General features: G+C 35.0%; 1 protein-coding gene across 2 annotated transcripts in view; it reads left to right on the top strand.

The window, feature by feature from the left end:
- The window catches only part of LOC106720399 (myc box-dependent-interacting protein 1), a 33859-nt gene extending 17587 nt beyond the window's left edge, over positions 1-16272 (top strand). The window contains exons 2-9 of one of the 2 annotated variants that reach the window (XM_014515087.2): positions 9657-9792; positions 10667-10857; positions 11003-11107; positions 11531-11701; positions 11966-12143; positions 14077-14244; positions 15411-15553; positions 15959-16272. In XM_014515087.2, coding sequence (XP_014370573.2) covers positions 9657-9792; positions 10667-10857; positions 11003-11107; positions 11531-11701; positions 11966-12143; positions 14077-14244; positions 15411-15553; positions 15959-16039 — 1173 coding nt within the window. In that variant the 3' untranslated portion in view covers positions 16040-16272. The remainder of the gene's footprint in view (positions 1-9656; positions 9793-10666; positions 10858-11002; positions 11108-11530; positions 11702-11965; positions 12144-14076; positions 14245-15410; positions 15554-15958) is intronic. The other variant, XM_014515090.2, reaches the window with a different exon arrangement.
- Positions 16273-16884: the final 612 nt, after the last annotated feature.

Here is a 16884-nt window from a genome sequence, read left to right as displayed (position 1 = left end):
GATGGCTGTAACGGAGAGACATAGGTCATCTGATAAGATGACGAAAATTTCCTTGCGGTACCTTGGAAACAGGGAGTGGCAAATTAGCGTTGCAACTTAGTCGCCTTTTAACCAAGATTTTGCATTTTTGTTGATGTTAGTGTCTATTATCAATAGATTTAATCGATATTTAAGTTAATTTATTCTTTTCAATGATTTCACTTTATAAAAAAATGTAACATTGTCCAAAGTACATTATGACTACAGTATGAATTGAGGAAGGTGCGTCGCAATAGATCATTGATGCAGTGGACAATACCCAAACGACAATACAGTGCGAAGGACGTACTCATCCAGAACCATTGCCCAATACACATATATCCACATACATCATACATTCATAATATTACTGTATGTAAAGAGTTTCAATGTAACTCAAACGTTTAATTTAAACGAATCGGATGTTGTAAATCATTTTTAGTTTTACATTACCGGGCGCATATTACAAACACGATATTCACTGTTTAAATATAAAACTAGTTTTTAAATATCGAAAATTTCTTTGACGTCACAGATATGGTTTTTTCATCTCGTGTGTTTTTTTATAATTACACTAGCTTTTACCCGCGACTCCGGCCGCGCGGAATAAAAAATAGAAAACGGGGTAAAAATTATCCTATGTCCGTTTCCTGGTTCTAAGCTACCTGCCCATCAATTTTCAGCTAAATCAGTACGACCGATCTTTAGTTATAAATAGTGTAACTAACACGACTTTCTTTTATATATATTCCACTAGCTTATACCCGCGACGCCGACCGCGCGGAATAAAAAATAGAAAACGGGGTAAAAATTATCCTATGTCCGTTTCCTGGTTCTAAGCTACGTGCCCACCAATTTTCAGTCAAATCGATTCAGTCGTTCTTGAGTTATAAATAGTGTAACTAACACGACTTTCTTTTATATATATAAGATAGATTACCTATATTTTAATACGAAAGCAGCAATGCGAAACAGTAGCTCTTGACTGCTGTGACACTAGTATTGTACAAATAATATCGTCCCTCAAATTTCCTATTCAAACAACAGCAACAACAATGTTTTGCAAAGATAGCAACCTTAGCAACACCGAGGCCGGTATTAGCCAATGCATAAAGCGGTGTTATTGACATCGAGTGCTGTAATACTGTTCAGCATTGCATTGTAACAAACAGCGACGCATTTTTAAGGGTGCGCCCTTTCTTACTCTTTTGTGGTGTATACATTGAACATGACTTATGATTTATCGAGATTTTATATTTTATATCAGTGATTCTCAAAGTGGTTTAGACCACCTGGAGTATACGGAAGACCTAGCGGGAGTGTACGAAGAAATTTAACAGAGGGAGATTCACCGAAAAAAGTTAAATTTTAAGAATTTGGGACTGTTCATGAAATTCAGTGGAAGAAATGTCGCCTGTCTCCGCTTGACCATTAAATTATTTACGTTTAATACAAATTGTAGGTTATCACTCTAACATAGTACTGCCGTCCTGGTTTCCTCAATACAACTACTGCAATTAACAATGTACGTCCGATGACAATTAACATGATGATGCACACTAATAGTACCATGCACTATTACAAGTTAGATGTAAAACTATACTTATAGCTGTAAAATTAAAAGGTAAATGCACTATAATGAAATACATGTAGACGCCAACTTATAGGAAAGAAAAAGAGATGAAACCGTGATGTTTTATATTATACCACAGACTATCATTTTAACCCACTTCTCTTTTCTTTTTTTCTGCCTATAACAAATGACACCACCGATCTCCAATTGTTGTTAGTTTTACTCGTTATCTTCACTCACTTCAAAACAGCTGAGTTGCTTACACGTGTATGTTTCTAATATAAGAAAAAAAAACTAAAATAAACAATCGATACCACCGCAGAGCAGTGTTTACCTACGTACATACTATGTAGTTACAATCTTGTGTTCTAAAGAACATCGCAAGGACGTACCGCTATTAGGGCTGCGAATTTTCGATAGACGAACGAAAAAGTACACGTCATTAACCAGGAAGTTGTCAACGTTGACTCCTTGACGGACGAAGAAAATACAACGACGTCCATAGACTTGTTTCAAACTACCCACTGTGACCAGAAGACATTGATACCAAACTCATAGGTAGCAACCCTATTTACCTCTATAGTACCGTAGAGCAAAGCAAGGACGTACCGTAACATTACGTTGTGGAATTGAACACAGTTCGTTGTTTCAGTAATACGTCGTGAACCACGTTTAATGTGCTATTTGTTATGTAAAATATCGTCTGATAGACTGTAATTACATTTCTCTATGAAAAATTCTTTATTACTTTGTAGTATAAAGCAGAATACGTTAAAATCATTAAATTTTAGTATTCCGTTATTTATGATAATGTTAATTAATTTTACAAGTTTATTTGTTTCCATGTTATTAATACACTTGTGCACATACCAAAAAATATTTGTTTCAAACAATTGTTCGTAAAAATATTAATTGTTGGTTTCTTTGCGAGATAAAAAAAATACGTATTGTACATGTGCTCAGCAGTGAAATATGCTACAAAAATGCTTGCCAAATAGTGTTGAATTTAGTACCGCAGCCTTATAACTATAAAACAGTTTATTCGATCTCATTAATATGCCCTTCGATCTCTTGTGATGTGTTAAATGAGACACTTCTCGTGTTTTAAGACCAGAGGTAAAACAATGTTATGTGCTGGAACTTTGCCAATGGCGGGGAATTTACCATTTGTTTGATATGATCTAGACACACTAGATAACATCCATGCAAACTCTATTTTCATATTGATTTGTTAAATAATATATCTGCAAAAGAGACAGAATAGAGATATCAATAGGGATTTTGATCTTAGAAACACTCGGTAAGAAACAGTTTATTAAAAGATTAGGGTCAGACGATCAAAAACTAAAGTTAATAGAACATTAGACAAAAGGTGCGTTGAATTTAAAGATCGCTAAGTTATATTTCAAACAAATACTTTAACTTCCACGTTACGAAAACAGATAAATGGACGTTATCTCGAGACAAGAACAAGCTAAATATCCTTTTTTACTGATAACAAGAGCATTGTTAAGGTATTTGGTTGTAGATACGTGGACGGTGGAAACATTTGTGTCACACCAAATGAGATGCTAAACGCGACTGCACGTAAATGTATGTTTGTTGATTGACTTTCTCTGATTTGTTGACCGTCCACAGGTTAAAAATGGACTGGAACATTGTACTCTTTTGCTTAAGATTTCATAAAATAAAACTATTTTAATCACACAAAAGACTTGCTATTCATTTGTTACTTGCCTGTATTTATATTCATCTACTTTAAATGAATCTTAATATTTTTTCTTAGTCCGAGTAGAGTTAGATAAAGAGAGATAGAGAAGGTAGAGACAGTAAAGGTAATTCTACAGCGGTAATTTTATTTTTATAAACAGTAAAATTCTTTATATTAGGTGCTTATTGCACAAGGGGACGACGTCGGTTCAATGAATTGACAAAGCTGCTTTACTGTTGCTTTTCATATATACCCGGCTTCGTAACCGTGTAGAGTTACAGTATCCATTTGTCGCAATATCCGTGGCTAGTGGTTACATACTAGTGCATAATATATGTGGTAAGTACGTACTAACATTTAGGCGTCTAGAAATATCATTGGCCTTTGTTATGAAATCGAATCGTGTGTTGGTCACGTTTAGAATTTATTTATTTTTGACGTAATCCGTTATTTGTGTTGCCTAAATGTTCACATCCTCTCCACTGCGATCATTGTTGACTGCTTACAAATATCCTTGCGCACTCAACTAGATAAAATAAACGAATTTAGATGTAGTTTCGTTGATATAATAAATGTTTATAATCTAATCGTTTGTATGCTTCTTAAGTTTATAAATAATTTAACGCGATTGTAGGTATGAGCTTATAGTTCGTGAAAAAGCCCCATATTCAGTATTTGTCCTGTGAATAAAAGACCAAATCAAGCGAATCATCGCTTACAAAAGCTCGTCGATGCTTCTCTGTAATAATAGATGAATAGAACTGGAGTTTTGTAATGCGGTTATGTTCCAACAATTTGATAACAAATTGTGGTGCAAAAATTGAGGCAACGTCGCGCGGGGATCGATCTTAAAATAAACATTCAGAAATAAACAGATCGTGTAATGGATTCTGGTTCTAATTTTTTTTTTCATAGATGATGTCACTAACGTCTGGGTGTTATACTAAATATACACAATGCCAATGTTTTTTTTTTAATTTGAAATTAGAATGCATTAAAGGCGTTTGGATTTAGTAGAGCGTTTTATTTTTGGAATCAAATGGAAAATATCTTTTTTATTTTTAAAAAACGTCTACCTCAATTCATATCTAAGCTGGCACAGTGTATTGAATATTAGAATAAACATGATAAACTATTGTTTTCCCTAACAAAAGAAAAGATTTTAAAAATTCTTTAGATAAAAGCGATAAGATTGATATGCAAACATCATTTTTCAGTTACAATGGATACTACTAGATGTTCTTTTCTTAATATGTTACTAATATTATAAATGCGAATGTTTAGATGGATGGATGGATGTTTGTTTGAAGGTATCTCCGAAGGTATCTTGATGAAATTTGGCACAGGTGTACAATATAGTCTGGAAGAACATATAGGGTATTATTACGTTTTTTTTAAATCTCCCGCGGACGGAGTGGTGGGCGACAGCTAGTAAGTTCATATTTATCAATTCGTTTCAATAAAAGTGGCCAATAAATAGTGTTCATCATTGTTATGTAAATGACAGCTGCATATTGTTTCTTGTCATACAGTTTTCAATCGTGAAACACATTGTTGTCCTCTTTTTTCCAAAGACTATGAGAGGGATGTCCATATGTTGTTGCCTACGTGTTTCGTCAAGGAAAAGCCACGGGTAGCACGAAGAGTCACGTGTCTTATTGTACGTATTTTTATTGCATGACTGTTCTTTGTTGTCCGCTGGAGAATGACAATAATTGGTTCTTCGCAGCGTTGCAATACAAGCTTGTCCTTTGAATATTATTTGCAGTTTCATCTCTTAGAGATGTGCTACTAATATTGTACAAAATGTCTCTAAATATTGTCAGTAATTTCTTGTTTTTCAAATACAGCATCTGGATTCTACTGATTATAAAATTACGGACAATTTAAGATATATTGTTGGGAAATTTATTTAAATGATTTGACATTCAAGGTATAAAATATTATTCTAAAGAAAATTTAATTATTTTAATATAGTACGTAGAATATAACTACAAATGCAGAACAAACACAAGGTAAACCTTAAGGTTATAAGACTATAGAAAAAAGGTATTTTATCAAGGTGAATTATACGGTTGGTATCTTCAATGTAACAATATTGTCAAAAAGGCAAAAATTAAATTGTATAAAACTATGTGCACAGAATAATGATAAAAACCAAATTTAGATAGACATCACGAACTAGGTAATGTTGTGACGAAATTATTTTATTTTCCTGTGCGTTCAAGAGGAAAATAAAATGTCATGTAATTTTTCAGAAACTAACTGAAGTTGTAGTAGTTAATTTTCTTCAAAGATTGTATCGGTCACTTCTATTTCCTGCGATGCGATTGGAAGTCGTCCAAACTGTCCCGCCGTCTGATGACCCACTTGATTACGTTGCGCGGATCTTCAACCCTCTCACTTGTTGCTTCGGAAAGTAAACCATTCCTAAGTGTTGTTTCAAAAACAACGCCTCAAACACCAATTGTGGTCATCTTACAAGTACAATAGTATTGTCTGTTCTCATGTCATGTCTTTTTCTATCCCCTGTACTTCCAGAATAAATTGCCTTCAAGAAACGAGATTGTTATTTTCTTTATTCCTGAAATTCTAAAGGTTGTTTTCTAATGTTTACTGGAGATTGCAGACTCAACGTTTGCTGTAAGTTCTATTACTTCCGTATTAATTATCGTGGCCTTGCGTAACACCGTTTAACTTTTGTGTTCGATCATAAACTGCGTTACAATCACGTGGGAAAGTTGTAACGGTGTGATAGATTCGCGTGCGTATCTCTTGAAATACCGTTTATTGAGGAAACGACTTGATCGTTTTATTAAAGATATTCTATTACAAAGCATAGTGTGTTACGTAACAGCTACTTTATGCTTGCCAAGTTTATTGTGTAAAGGGAAAAGGATAGTTATCTTTCCACACGGTAATTTCAGTGGTTGATTGCATTAAGCCCTTTTCTTTGTGACATTTTGAGTTTGACCAACTTTCAAGAGTGAGTTGTCTTGTTGAAGTCTTCGGAGCATGAGCGTTATTATCTGCATAAGGGTGGGGCATATTTTTTACAACTTATGTCGAATAACGGTTAAGCGCGGCGCTATTTATAAAGAGCGCCTCATGGCTCGCCATACCACTATGCAACATGCACTAGAATACTGGAAAGCTAATCAAAATCTTTAGTGAGAGTGTTAACATTTACTTGAGTAATTTGTGCAGTTATTGTTATATTGTTTAAAAGTAGGCTTTTTATTGCTATCAAAGTTATCCGAATTTATTATTTTATTAATAACTAGCTTTTACCCGCGACTCCGTCCGCGCGGAATAAAAAATAGAAAACGGGGTAAAAATTATCCTATGTCCGTTTCCTGGTTCTAAGCTACCTGCCCACCAATTTTCAGTCAAATCGATTCAGCCGTTCTTGAGTTATAAATAGTGTAACTAACACGACTTTCTTTTATATATATAGGTATAGATGATTTTGTTCTATATTGTCTATTGTCATTATGAATTACCTATCAGGTATTATAGATTATACTAGAAACTAATTGTACCTTATCATCGCATGTTCGTCTATTTTCAATCATTACAACTTCCTTTTACAAACGGAAACAAACTAAGGTCACTCGTTACCCGAATTGTGTTTTGTTTGTATTATCCGACAAACTAATAACTAATAATCAATGATGTCAATTATACAATAAAGTTCGTTGTAATAACATAGCAGGTTTAATAAAGAAGAGATATTTACACAAGGTCTACGGAAAACATTCATCTATCTTGTAATTTATTTTACATTTTTTAACATTAACTTGTTGCATTTTTAAACTGGATAATTGTTTCCGCTGCACTCCGGTTGCTGTCGATTTTAAGATAATCACACATTTTAATAATGTGATTAATTATGGATGTAATCTCGATTTTTTTTTTAATTGTAATTGTAAACTATAACTATAGTTTCCGCCACAAAAATTGTGCTGTGATAATCTTTCATAAAAATTACTTTAGACAGAATTATACATAAAACTAGACTTCAAATTGAAGAACTCATCAACATACATTATGATTTATTATCCGATCATTTAATGTTAGTAATCAAATTATTTTCTAATTGCTCATTGTTTACGTTCTTCAATAAAGTCGTTACCATCTAACCTCTACAGCCAGTTGACCGATACGCGATCGCCATTCGCCACGCAGATAACCTAATCATGTTAAACAATTGTCACGCTTCAACCCGCGACACGGCTACTGCAATCCATTGTCGACTTTAATTATATCGAGATAAGGTCGTACACGAGGATCGATTGCGAAGCGTAAGATTATTAGCCGAGACAATGGTTGTAATTGGAGGCCTCGGTCAAAGACAATCGAAATGGAAAGGAAGCGCGTGCGGATGTGACGTCATCAACGGACACCGCGTTGACGTTGACGTGTTGTGCGTGACATAATTTTATTACGAAGACATGGATCATCAAGTTGCTTCGGATTCAGAAATTTTATATTTGTAATCCATTACTTTAAGCAGTTTTTTCAACATTGGTGATAACCTCAATTAAATATTTGCGTTGTAATTGAATGAACAAAAATCTCACCACTTATAAGAGTCCTACCGATAGCATGCAGAACATTCCTAAACCAGTCGTAAACACTGGCTTCGAGATCCATTGAAGGTTTTGTATTAATCTATCGAGCGGCGACCTTGTGTCGACATCGCATTGTATGCTAAATATTTGTACGATATATTACTACTTGACATATAGCAGATAAAATATTATTGGACTTGTCACTTTGCATTATTGTTTTAAAGTTGTGTAAAACTTGACAGATACAAATTTTAACTTATGACGGCATTATTTCATCGCTCTACAGTACTAATAAATGTTCAGCTGCTGAACAAATTTTCATTCAGCAGGTTGCGGTTAACGATGTGTACTGAATGTATTTATAAATGTTATGTTAATCTTTTTTTTTAAACACCTTCATTTTAACCAATATTAAATATTTATTTTCTTTTTCATTTGAATTTTTTTTTTAACAATACATGAAGTTGTTAGCGCACGTTTTAATATTATGACAACCCTGTGCGTTAAGTAATACTTGTAACTTGGTAGCAGTGGTTTGTACAAACTACATACCCCCCCCCCCACCCCTCCGCGCCTCCTCTCAGCATAGCCTTCTAATGTTTCAGCGAGTATATCAACTTTCGTAACTCCTCGCTTATATGTTAATTCTGTCATTTGAACAGGGTTGCCACTTTAAATACTATGCCTATTTGGTGAAAGGATGTAAACACATTGAAGTTGAATGTGTTATGGAAGCCAGAGGAAATAAAAAGAGCTTTAGACTTCTGTCATTTAATGTGCAACTTTGTGATTAACGATAATTAAATTAAATCACTCAAACAATTTTAATTGACTTGAAAACTTAAAAACCTTTCGTTTTTCTATCAAAAACATGCACCACTGACAAAGTATCAACCCTAATAGTGTAAACATGTTTCATCATATTTGTACGTAGGCGTCATATGATGATTGATTTGTACGTAATTAATGCAAACTTGTTTATTCACAAAACTATAACTTCTGCATTATTTAACTTAAGCTATTGTCATTCGATTGTCAAATTATTGTAGTTATAGGTACTTTATTCGAGTTAAAGAATATTAAAGGTTTCTTTGGGCTAATATTCACCTTCATGGCTTTTTAACGTTTTTCATTCCGACAATAATTTTAAGATTTCATTACATATGTATATCGGATCGCACTTGTCCTTATGTATTGTATCGCAGTCACGATGAGTTACATAACAGCCGAAGACGACGACGGCGATGCGCGTGAGTGTCGCATTAGTTGCAATTTGAAGCTGTTACATACAGTTGTACATCAAGACGACACTTGCAATAACTGACAATTTCATATCCCCCCCCCCCCCCCCCCCGTCTCCCCACACACAATTACCTTATGTTATCTTTACAATGACTAGTCTTAGTAGTTAGGTATATGGTAACCAGAAGAAGAAATTTTAAGAAATAAGTTTAAATAAAAATCGTATAACTAAAATTAAAAAAAACGTAATGTTGCGGTAACATAATAAATACATGTATTTATTTATTGATTTCCATTTGGATTTATCCCAACTGAATTTATTCGTAGTAAACAATACGCAATTAATCGAACATTGTCTGTGATACATACCCAAAAGCAAAAAATAATTAGTGCAAATAGCACTTCATAAGTTCGTAGTCACTAACGAAACCGCCATTAATCAAATGGACATTTTTATTTAATACTTGCTAAACAGAATTCAACGTAATATAAATACGGAGTACAAGTAAATCATTGGCCTATCGTTGTGGTGTTCCAGTTGCTCCAGAACCTGGGCAAGGTGGACCGCACGCTGGACGACATCTTCGAGGAGCACCTGCAGAACTTCAACCGGCAGCACCAGCAGGCGACGCGGCTGCAGAAGGAGTTCAATAACTATATACGGTGTATACGAGGTAAATTTGCAACATTCAAGATTATATAAAATTCTCATCTTGAAAATTCAGATCGTCAATTTTTTGGAGATTAATTTAAGTTCGTAAAATGGATGGTTCGGTTGTGCTCACCTCAGAGGAGGCACTGCAAAGCCCCGAAATGAATTGGCTTACCTAAATAACACAAAATGTTTTAACTTCTTTTCGTGGGACTCTATTGATTAAGGGACGGATGTCTATGGGCAGTGGTCTCTTCGCTGTTTCAGTGTATTCAGGGGCCCCACGCTTGTTGCCACCTTATAATATAAAAAAATTACATTTAATATGTTAATACTTATTTCATAACGTCATCTAAAACTGTAAGCGTAATTTTTTCTTATCAGTTGTACTAAAAATATACGAGATGAATGTCGAATCATAACGACATTATCTTTTGATAAAAGTATCCTTCCTCGAACATACGAGATGATTCATGCAGACATGTCACAATAAAAATGTAAAGAAATTTCTAACATCGGTCTAATTATTTCAACAATTTTCAAACAAAGAAAATCTGTTTGATAAATGTCTAAATAGAGATAACACTGTAAAGCTAAAATTATTTTATGATTTATATTGTAAAATAATTCCACTAAACTGTGCAGATCGTAATAAAATGTTAGGAATGTGGCCTTTACTGTCGTGTCTACAGTCTAGAGCTAAATGAAGTTTGCGCTAAATATTCATCTGAAGTTGAATGTTACAAATTCTTTCGACAATACTGCCGACTGATCATCAAACGTGTTGAATGAAATAATCACACCAAAAATATCTGAAGTAATAAAGATTGGTTGTTAAGACTCACTAGGTCGTAATTATTTTACTGAGCTAACAAAGTGAGTGTAACTTGTGTTAGCGGTGCAAACGGCGTCAAAGAGCCTGATGGAGGCGATCACGGAGGTGTACGAGAGCAGCTGGTCGGGTCACGACCTGCTGTATGTGCAGGCGCAAAGCATGGAGATGCTGTGGCAGGACTTCTCGCACAAGCTCGGCGATCAGGTCCTCATTCCGCTCAACACATACACCAACCAGTTCCCGGAAGTCAGGGTGAGTCATCTTTAACAAAATAAATTTCGTTCTTCAAAATTAGTCAAACTATGGGTCGCAATGGAACTGACATTTAAGGTGTTTATATCAAAACAGTCGGCGCATATAAATTTAGTGTGTAATGTGAGTGTAATTATTTCTTCAGAAAAAGATCGAGAAACGCGGTCGCAAGCTGGTGGACTACGACGGACAGCGGCACAGCTTCCAGAATCTGCAGGCAAATGCCGCCAAGAGACGGGATGACGTCAAGGTATGTTCATAGTACAAACACTTGAAAAACACCAGTTAAAATGTATATAAAAAAAACAGGACTGACAAAACATCTAAAGAAAGGATCTAAAACTAAAGTAATGTGATACGTCTTTAGATTTTATTTAAAATTAGGGAATAGTCCCTGACCAACATCATAAAAAAGAAAACCAGATAATATCACAATGCGTGCAATAGCCTGTATTCTCGCGGTATTTTAGTGCGGGATGTGTGGGCAGGAATGTTTGTTGTGATTTGTGCTCTCTGAAATCTGACTGTCAGTTTTATTCTTGACACGAAAGCGTACAATTTTGTATCATGAGTATTCCATACAAATTTATAACAATAATAATTTCTTATCCTAATTAAATTTGACCGATGGATAGCAAATAAACCTGACTGTTGTGCTGTGTGCGGTGTGCAGGTGACGAAGGGTCGCGAGCAGCTGGAGGAGGCGAAGCGCACATACGAGTTGCTGAACTCTGAGCTGCACGACGAGCTCCCCGCGCTGCACGACTCGCGCGTCCTCTTCTACGTCACCAACCTGCAGACGCTCTTCGCCGCAGAGCAGCTCTTCCACTCCGAGACTTCCAAGGTAACCCTCCTCCCGACTTCGTCTGGAGATAGCCTCTTCACAACTTAATATCGGCAAAATCATTCAGAAATTACTTGTTTCGTACTAGTATCGAGGTAATAGGGATCGCTTAAGGTAGAAGGCAAAGAGCACCAGTCTTGTATAATTAACCGTCAATAGGACCAACATTGTCTAAGATAGCCACAGAAGATGAGATGTCGACCAGTTTGTCTGACATACACCTGCTATGGGCAGGTTGTAAGTTGTACACGTACCTGTGTGCAGGTGTACGCAGAGCTGGAGGCGATCACGGACAAGTTGGCGACGGACTGTCAGCGCGGCTCCTACAGCAAGAAGACGGCCTCTCTGCCTCGCGCCATCACCTCCGTCAACTCCAACACCTCCTCGCCGACAACACCCGCAACACCCGCACACAACGGCGCCAACCACAACAACGTGCAGAGTGAGTCCTCACGCACAGTCACACGCACAGTCACACAGACATGTGCTCCTTGACGAAAACTATACACTGAATATGTCTTTCAATATACATTTTTTAATATTGTAGTTAACTTTAAAGTAATCTATAAAAATAACTTGAATATGATACTTTATATGTCCATTTTGGTCCTTCGAGTTGGATATTAAAAATTCGAGATTTTTTTATACGGTAACCTTCAGACAATAGTTTTCGTCATTGACCAAGTTTAAATAAGACAAGAATGAGATGTTCGCTTTATTGTTGATTTTATATATAATCACTAATTGTATCTACAAAGACATGCATTGTAGTGATTTTTATGCCTTCTTAAAGGATTTTGAACTCATATTAATCAAGAAATATTTAATTAACTATAAAATTGGTATTTGCATATAGGAGAAGAAAATATTATAAAAGTTGTCAAATCTTGCTTAAAAATTGTACTCCTTTGTTGAGTTTATTTTATCTCAATTCTGATTTAAAGAATATATTCATTTTGCTACAATTGATTTGCCAACTTAATTATAAGCACTACATCCTTGTGAATTCTAAGTTATTACATTAGGGGCTGTTCAAGTATTAGGTAAGCAGATTTATTACAATTATTTACCCCCCCCGCATCCCTCTTGTCAGCAAAAGTAAGCAAAGCTCTTACCCCCTCCCCCATGCTTACGTAAACATTTTGCAATTAATGTATTGTTTTTTTTAAATATATATCTAATATATAAAATTCTCGTGTCACAGTTTTCGTTCCCGTACTCCTCCGAAACGGCTTGACCGATTCTCATGAAATTTTGTGAGCATATTCAGTAGGTCTGAGAATCGGCCAACATCTATTTTTCATTTTTTTTTTAACTGCGCGCGGACGGAGTCGCGGGCGACAGCTAGTTAGAAAATAAAATTAGGATAGATTAGATTTTACTGATACAGTATTCAACATAGAGTAAGAGACAAAAATATTAGAATCTTACGAACATAAAAAAACTTATTTTAAACTTTTGGTACACATATTAAATTCAAAATAAGCAAAGCAAAGACACCCCCCCCCCATTGTGCTTACGTAATACTTGAACGGCCCCTTACACAGAAAACAGAAAAAAAAAATCACTTTAAGTTAAGAGTGATTTTTGTAGTTAATTGTATACACACAAGGATGCGGCGCATGAACTAAGTGTTTTAAAACAATAACAATGTGTGTATCAGCATGTTTGTGAGTGTTGTATGTGTGTGTGTGTGTGCATAGCGCCCTCCCCCGCGCCCTCACCCGCGCCCCCCGCGCTCAACGGCAGCCCCGCGCCCCACACGCCCCCGCCCCCGCCCTCCCCGGACACCACCCCGCCGGACACGCCCCGCGCGCCGGACACGCCCCGCGCGCCGGACACGCCCCGCGCGCCGGACACGCCCCGCGCGACCAACAACAACACGCCGGCGCCGGACACACAGGACAAGAAGCAAATGTACGACATCCCTGTCGGTGAGTACGACATCTTTACTTCACTGTACGAGGATTTCTTGGTAAGAAATTGCTTCATTATTCCATTTTACGATGTAACATTTCAAATAAAGTAGATTTTGCTACAAATTTTCAGTTGCCTAGTTTTTTGATTACGTATTAGAAGAAGATCGTTTGCAGCAAATGTCTGAATATACATGTTATTTACTACAAAATTTATATAATAATATGTACACAATTACCATATTGGAGAAATTCTGGAAAGTTATCAAAAAAATCATTTATTTTGTTGTGTTGCAAAACAAGTTTGATAAAAATTAACCATTTATAATTAGATGCATGGTTTTCTTTAATATATTGTATTAACAATGCTCTAATAATGTATAGTTTAGACCTAAATAAATGCTAGAGTTCTAGAACATTCGGTGTAGATGTAGAGGCAATCGATTGCACAATCCTCAGGAGCTCCGGCAGCAGAGAATGTCAATAATAACGTGGACGGGAAGGACTCCAGCGTTGAGAAGGAGAGTGACAAAGAGAATGAGAAAGAAGAGAAACAGAAGGAGAAGAAAGATGTAGAGAATCAAAACAATGAGAACAAGAACGATGAAGTTTACGATATACCAGTTGGTGAGTGACGTCACACACACGTTCATACTTTTGTTTATATTAATATTTATTTACTAATAAAATACAATGTGAAAATAAAATGTAAATTCATTTGAGAGAAAAAAATCTTGCGTTATTTTTTGGAAATTAAAATTGTCTATAGTTTTTTCCTATTATTTTTGAAATGAAGTGATTTCTTTGTTAAAATTTGTGTCTTGAACTCAGTGAAATAATTTCGTAAATTAATGTAAAATTAATAAAAAAAGAAACTGCTTTTTAAAGTTATATAATTAATAAATCAGTTGCATTTAATTCGAGTTTTTTTTAAAGTGGACATAAATTAATAATATTGGTAAAAGAAATAATTTTTTGAAAAAAAAGTTATTATATTTTGAAATACATAGAATTGATATTAAAGAAATAACTCTGTGAATTATAATAGATATAATTTCTAATTGTTTTAGTAAATGTGCAGATTGTAATGATTTGCTTTCGTATAATTTTTATATATCAAGTATTTATATTATGTTATGTATATAAAATGTATGTTTATGTATTTATATATCTATTTTCAGGGCGGGGTTATTTATTCTATGTATATGTTTTAGTGCTTATTGATATGCCTTTCATACTTTGCTTGTTCTGATTGAATAATATAGTGTTGTGCTCGAGTCTATTTACTGTAATTATTGCATGTTTGTTTTGTATGTTGTTTATAATTCTAATTCATAATAATTATTTCAAATAGATGTAAAAGTTATATGTTTTGTATTTTAAATTATTCTTACCATAGAAATATTTCTGAATTTTAGAGTTTTTGTTGATAGTTGAGTAATGTCGAACACTATCTCTATCTCTCGTATATCTTCCTATATCTCTTGTAATCTTTTATTCTTATGTTGTAGTTGTCAGAAGAGAAAATTTTGACTACCCCAATATTGTGTTAGTGTTTTGTTAATTTTTTTATCTAAAATAATATTTTGTATTAAATTTCATATATAGAACATAGTGTATTTGTTGATTGACAAACATTGTCAAACATTGCCAACTATGGTCAAACATTGCCAACCATTGTCAAACATTGGCAACTATTGTCAAACATTGCCAACTATTCTCGAACATTGTCAACTATTGGCAAATTTTTTCCAACAAAAACAATGTATAGACGTGGTATATGTTGTGCGCAGGAGCGACACTTGCGGGATTGCCGGCGGGCACGCTGTACCGCGTGCGCGCCACGTACCGCTACACGCGCGAGGACAGCGACGAGCTGTCCTTCGATGTCGGTGACGTCATCCGCGTCGTCGAGTACGACGACCCCGACGAACAGGTATCTTGATTGAAAATTTTGACAATTGCTGTCAGAATCTGCCAAAAGCCGTTAGAAATTTCCAACAGCTGTCAGAAACTGCCAACAGCCGTTAGAAATTGCTAACAGCTTCCAGAAATTGCCAAATGCTGTCAGACATTGGCAACTGCTGTCAGACATTGCCAACTGCTGTCAGACGTTGCCAACTGCTGTCAGACGTTGCCAACTGCTGTCAGAGATTGCCAACTACTGTCACACATTGCCAACTACTGTCAGACATTGCCAACTGCTGTCAAACATTGCTAACTGCTGTCAGTCATTGCCAAATTGTAAAACAAGTTAGTTTTTTTAAAGTGATAAGCTTGTGGTAATTTAAGGGCATTGTGTTGTGTTGAAGCTCCTCCAGATGCTACGTAATGTTTCCAGGAGGAGGGCTGGCTGATGGGTATAAAGGAGTCGACCAATGAGAAGGGCATGTTCCCGGCCAACTTCACGCGGCCGATTTGAGCCGCACATTGCGACACAAAATGGCCGACACGCGGAGTGTTACGTGTTTTCTCACACAGAAATATCGTTGTAACGTTATTTATAACGCCACGAAATCACCTAACACTTCGTTATTTGTTTATAACTTTTAGTGTTTAGTTGTTGAGCGTTATTAGAGATCTATATAATTATTTATTACGTGTTGTATCACAACGAATGTATTAACGACTTACCCCTTTACTTTATTTAACTCATTCTTTTTTATTATTTCGTAAAGGTTTGTAACGATTTTGTAAATAAAATATATTTTTTAGAAACACATTTTAGTCACTGCGGAGAAAAGGTTTAGAGTAAATCTGAATCACTTTGGAATATGCCTTTTACTTTCTTTATTCTTGTGAGAAAAGAAAGCGTGTTTAAATTTTTTTCATGGGATTTTTTTATTTATTGTGTGTGTATTTTTATTATATTCGTTTTCAATATTTTGCTGAGACATTTTTTTGATGTTTATTCGAATTAATTAAAAAAATAAATAAAATTGCTCAGAATTTATATTTATATAAATAATGTAAATGGGAAGTGTCCTTAATTTTAATATTAAAATATTGACGAACAATACTTGGAATATATTTTATGTGTAGCATTTTCATATGTCATCCATAGATATATCATCTATAGATGTAGAGTGTCATACAACTTGACGTCTATTCCAGAGTCTATTTCTAAATGTCATTTATTATTGTAAATGACAACACTGAAGGAATTTATACCAAGAAAAAACTACCACTTTAGTGTTCCGGATTATATATCTATAGGTTATATATCTATATTAAAATTAAAGTTTTCTTTTATCAATCCATAAATAA

Source organism: Papilio machaon, chromosome 8, assembly GCF_912999745.1.
Source record: "Papilio machaon chromosome 8, ilPapMach1.1, whole genome shotgun sequence".
In the NCBI taxonomy this organism is placed as follows: Eukaryota; Metazoa; Arthropoda; class Insecta; order Lepidoptera; family Papilionidae; genus Papilio; species Papilio machaon.
This window is presented reverse-complemented; position numbering and strand designations above follow the sequence as displayed.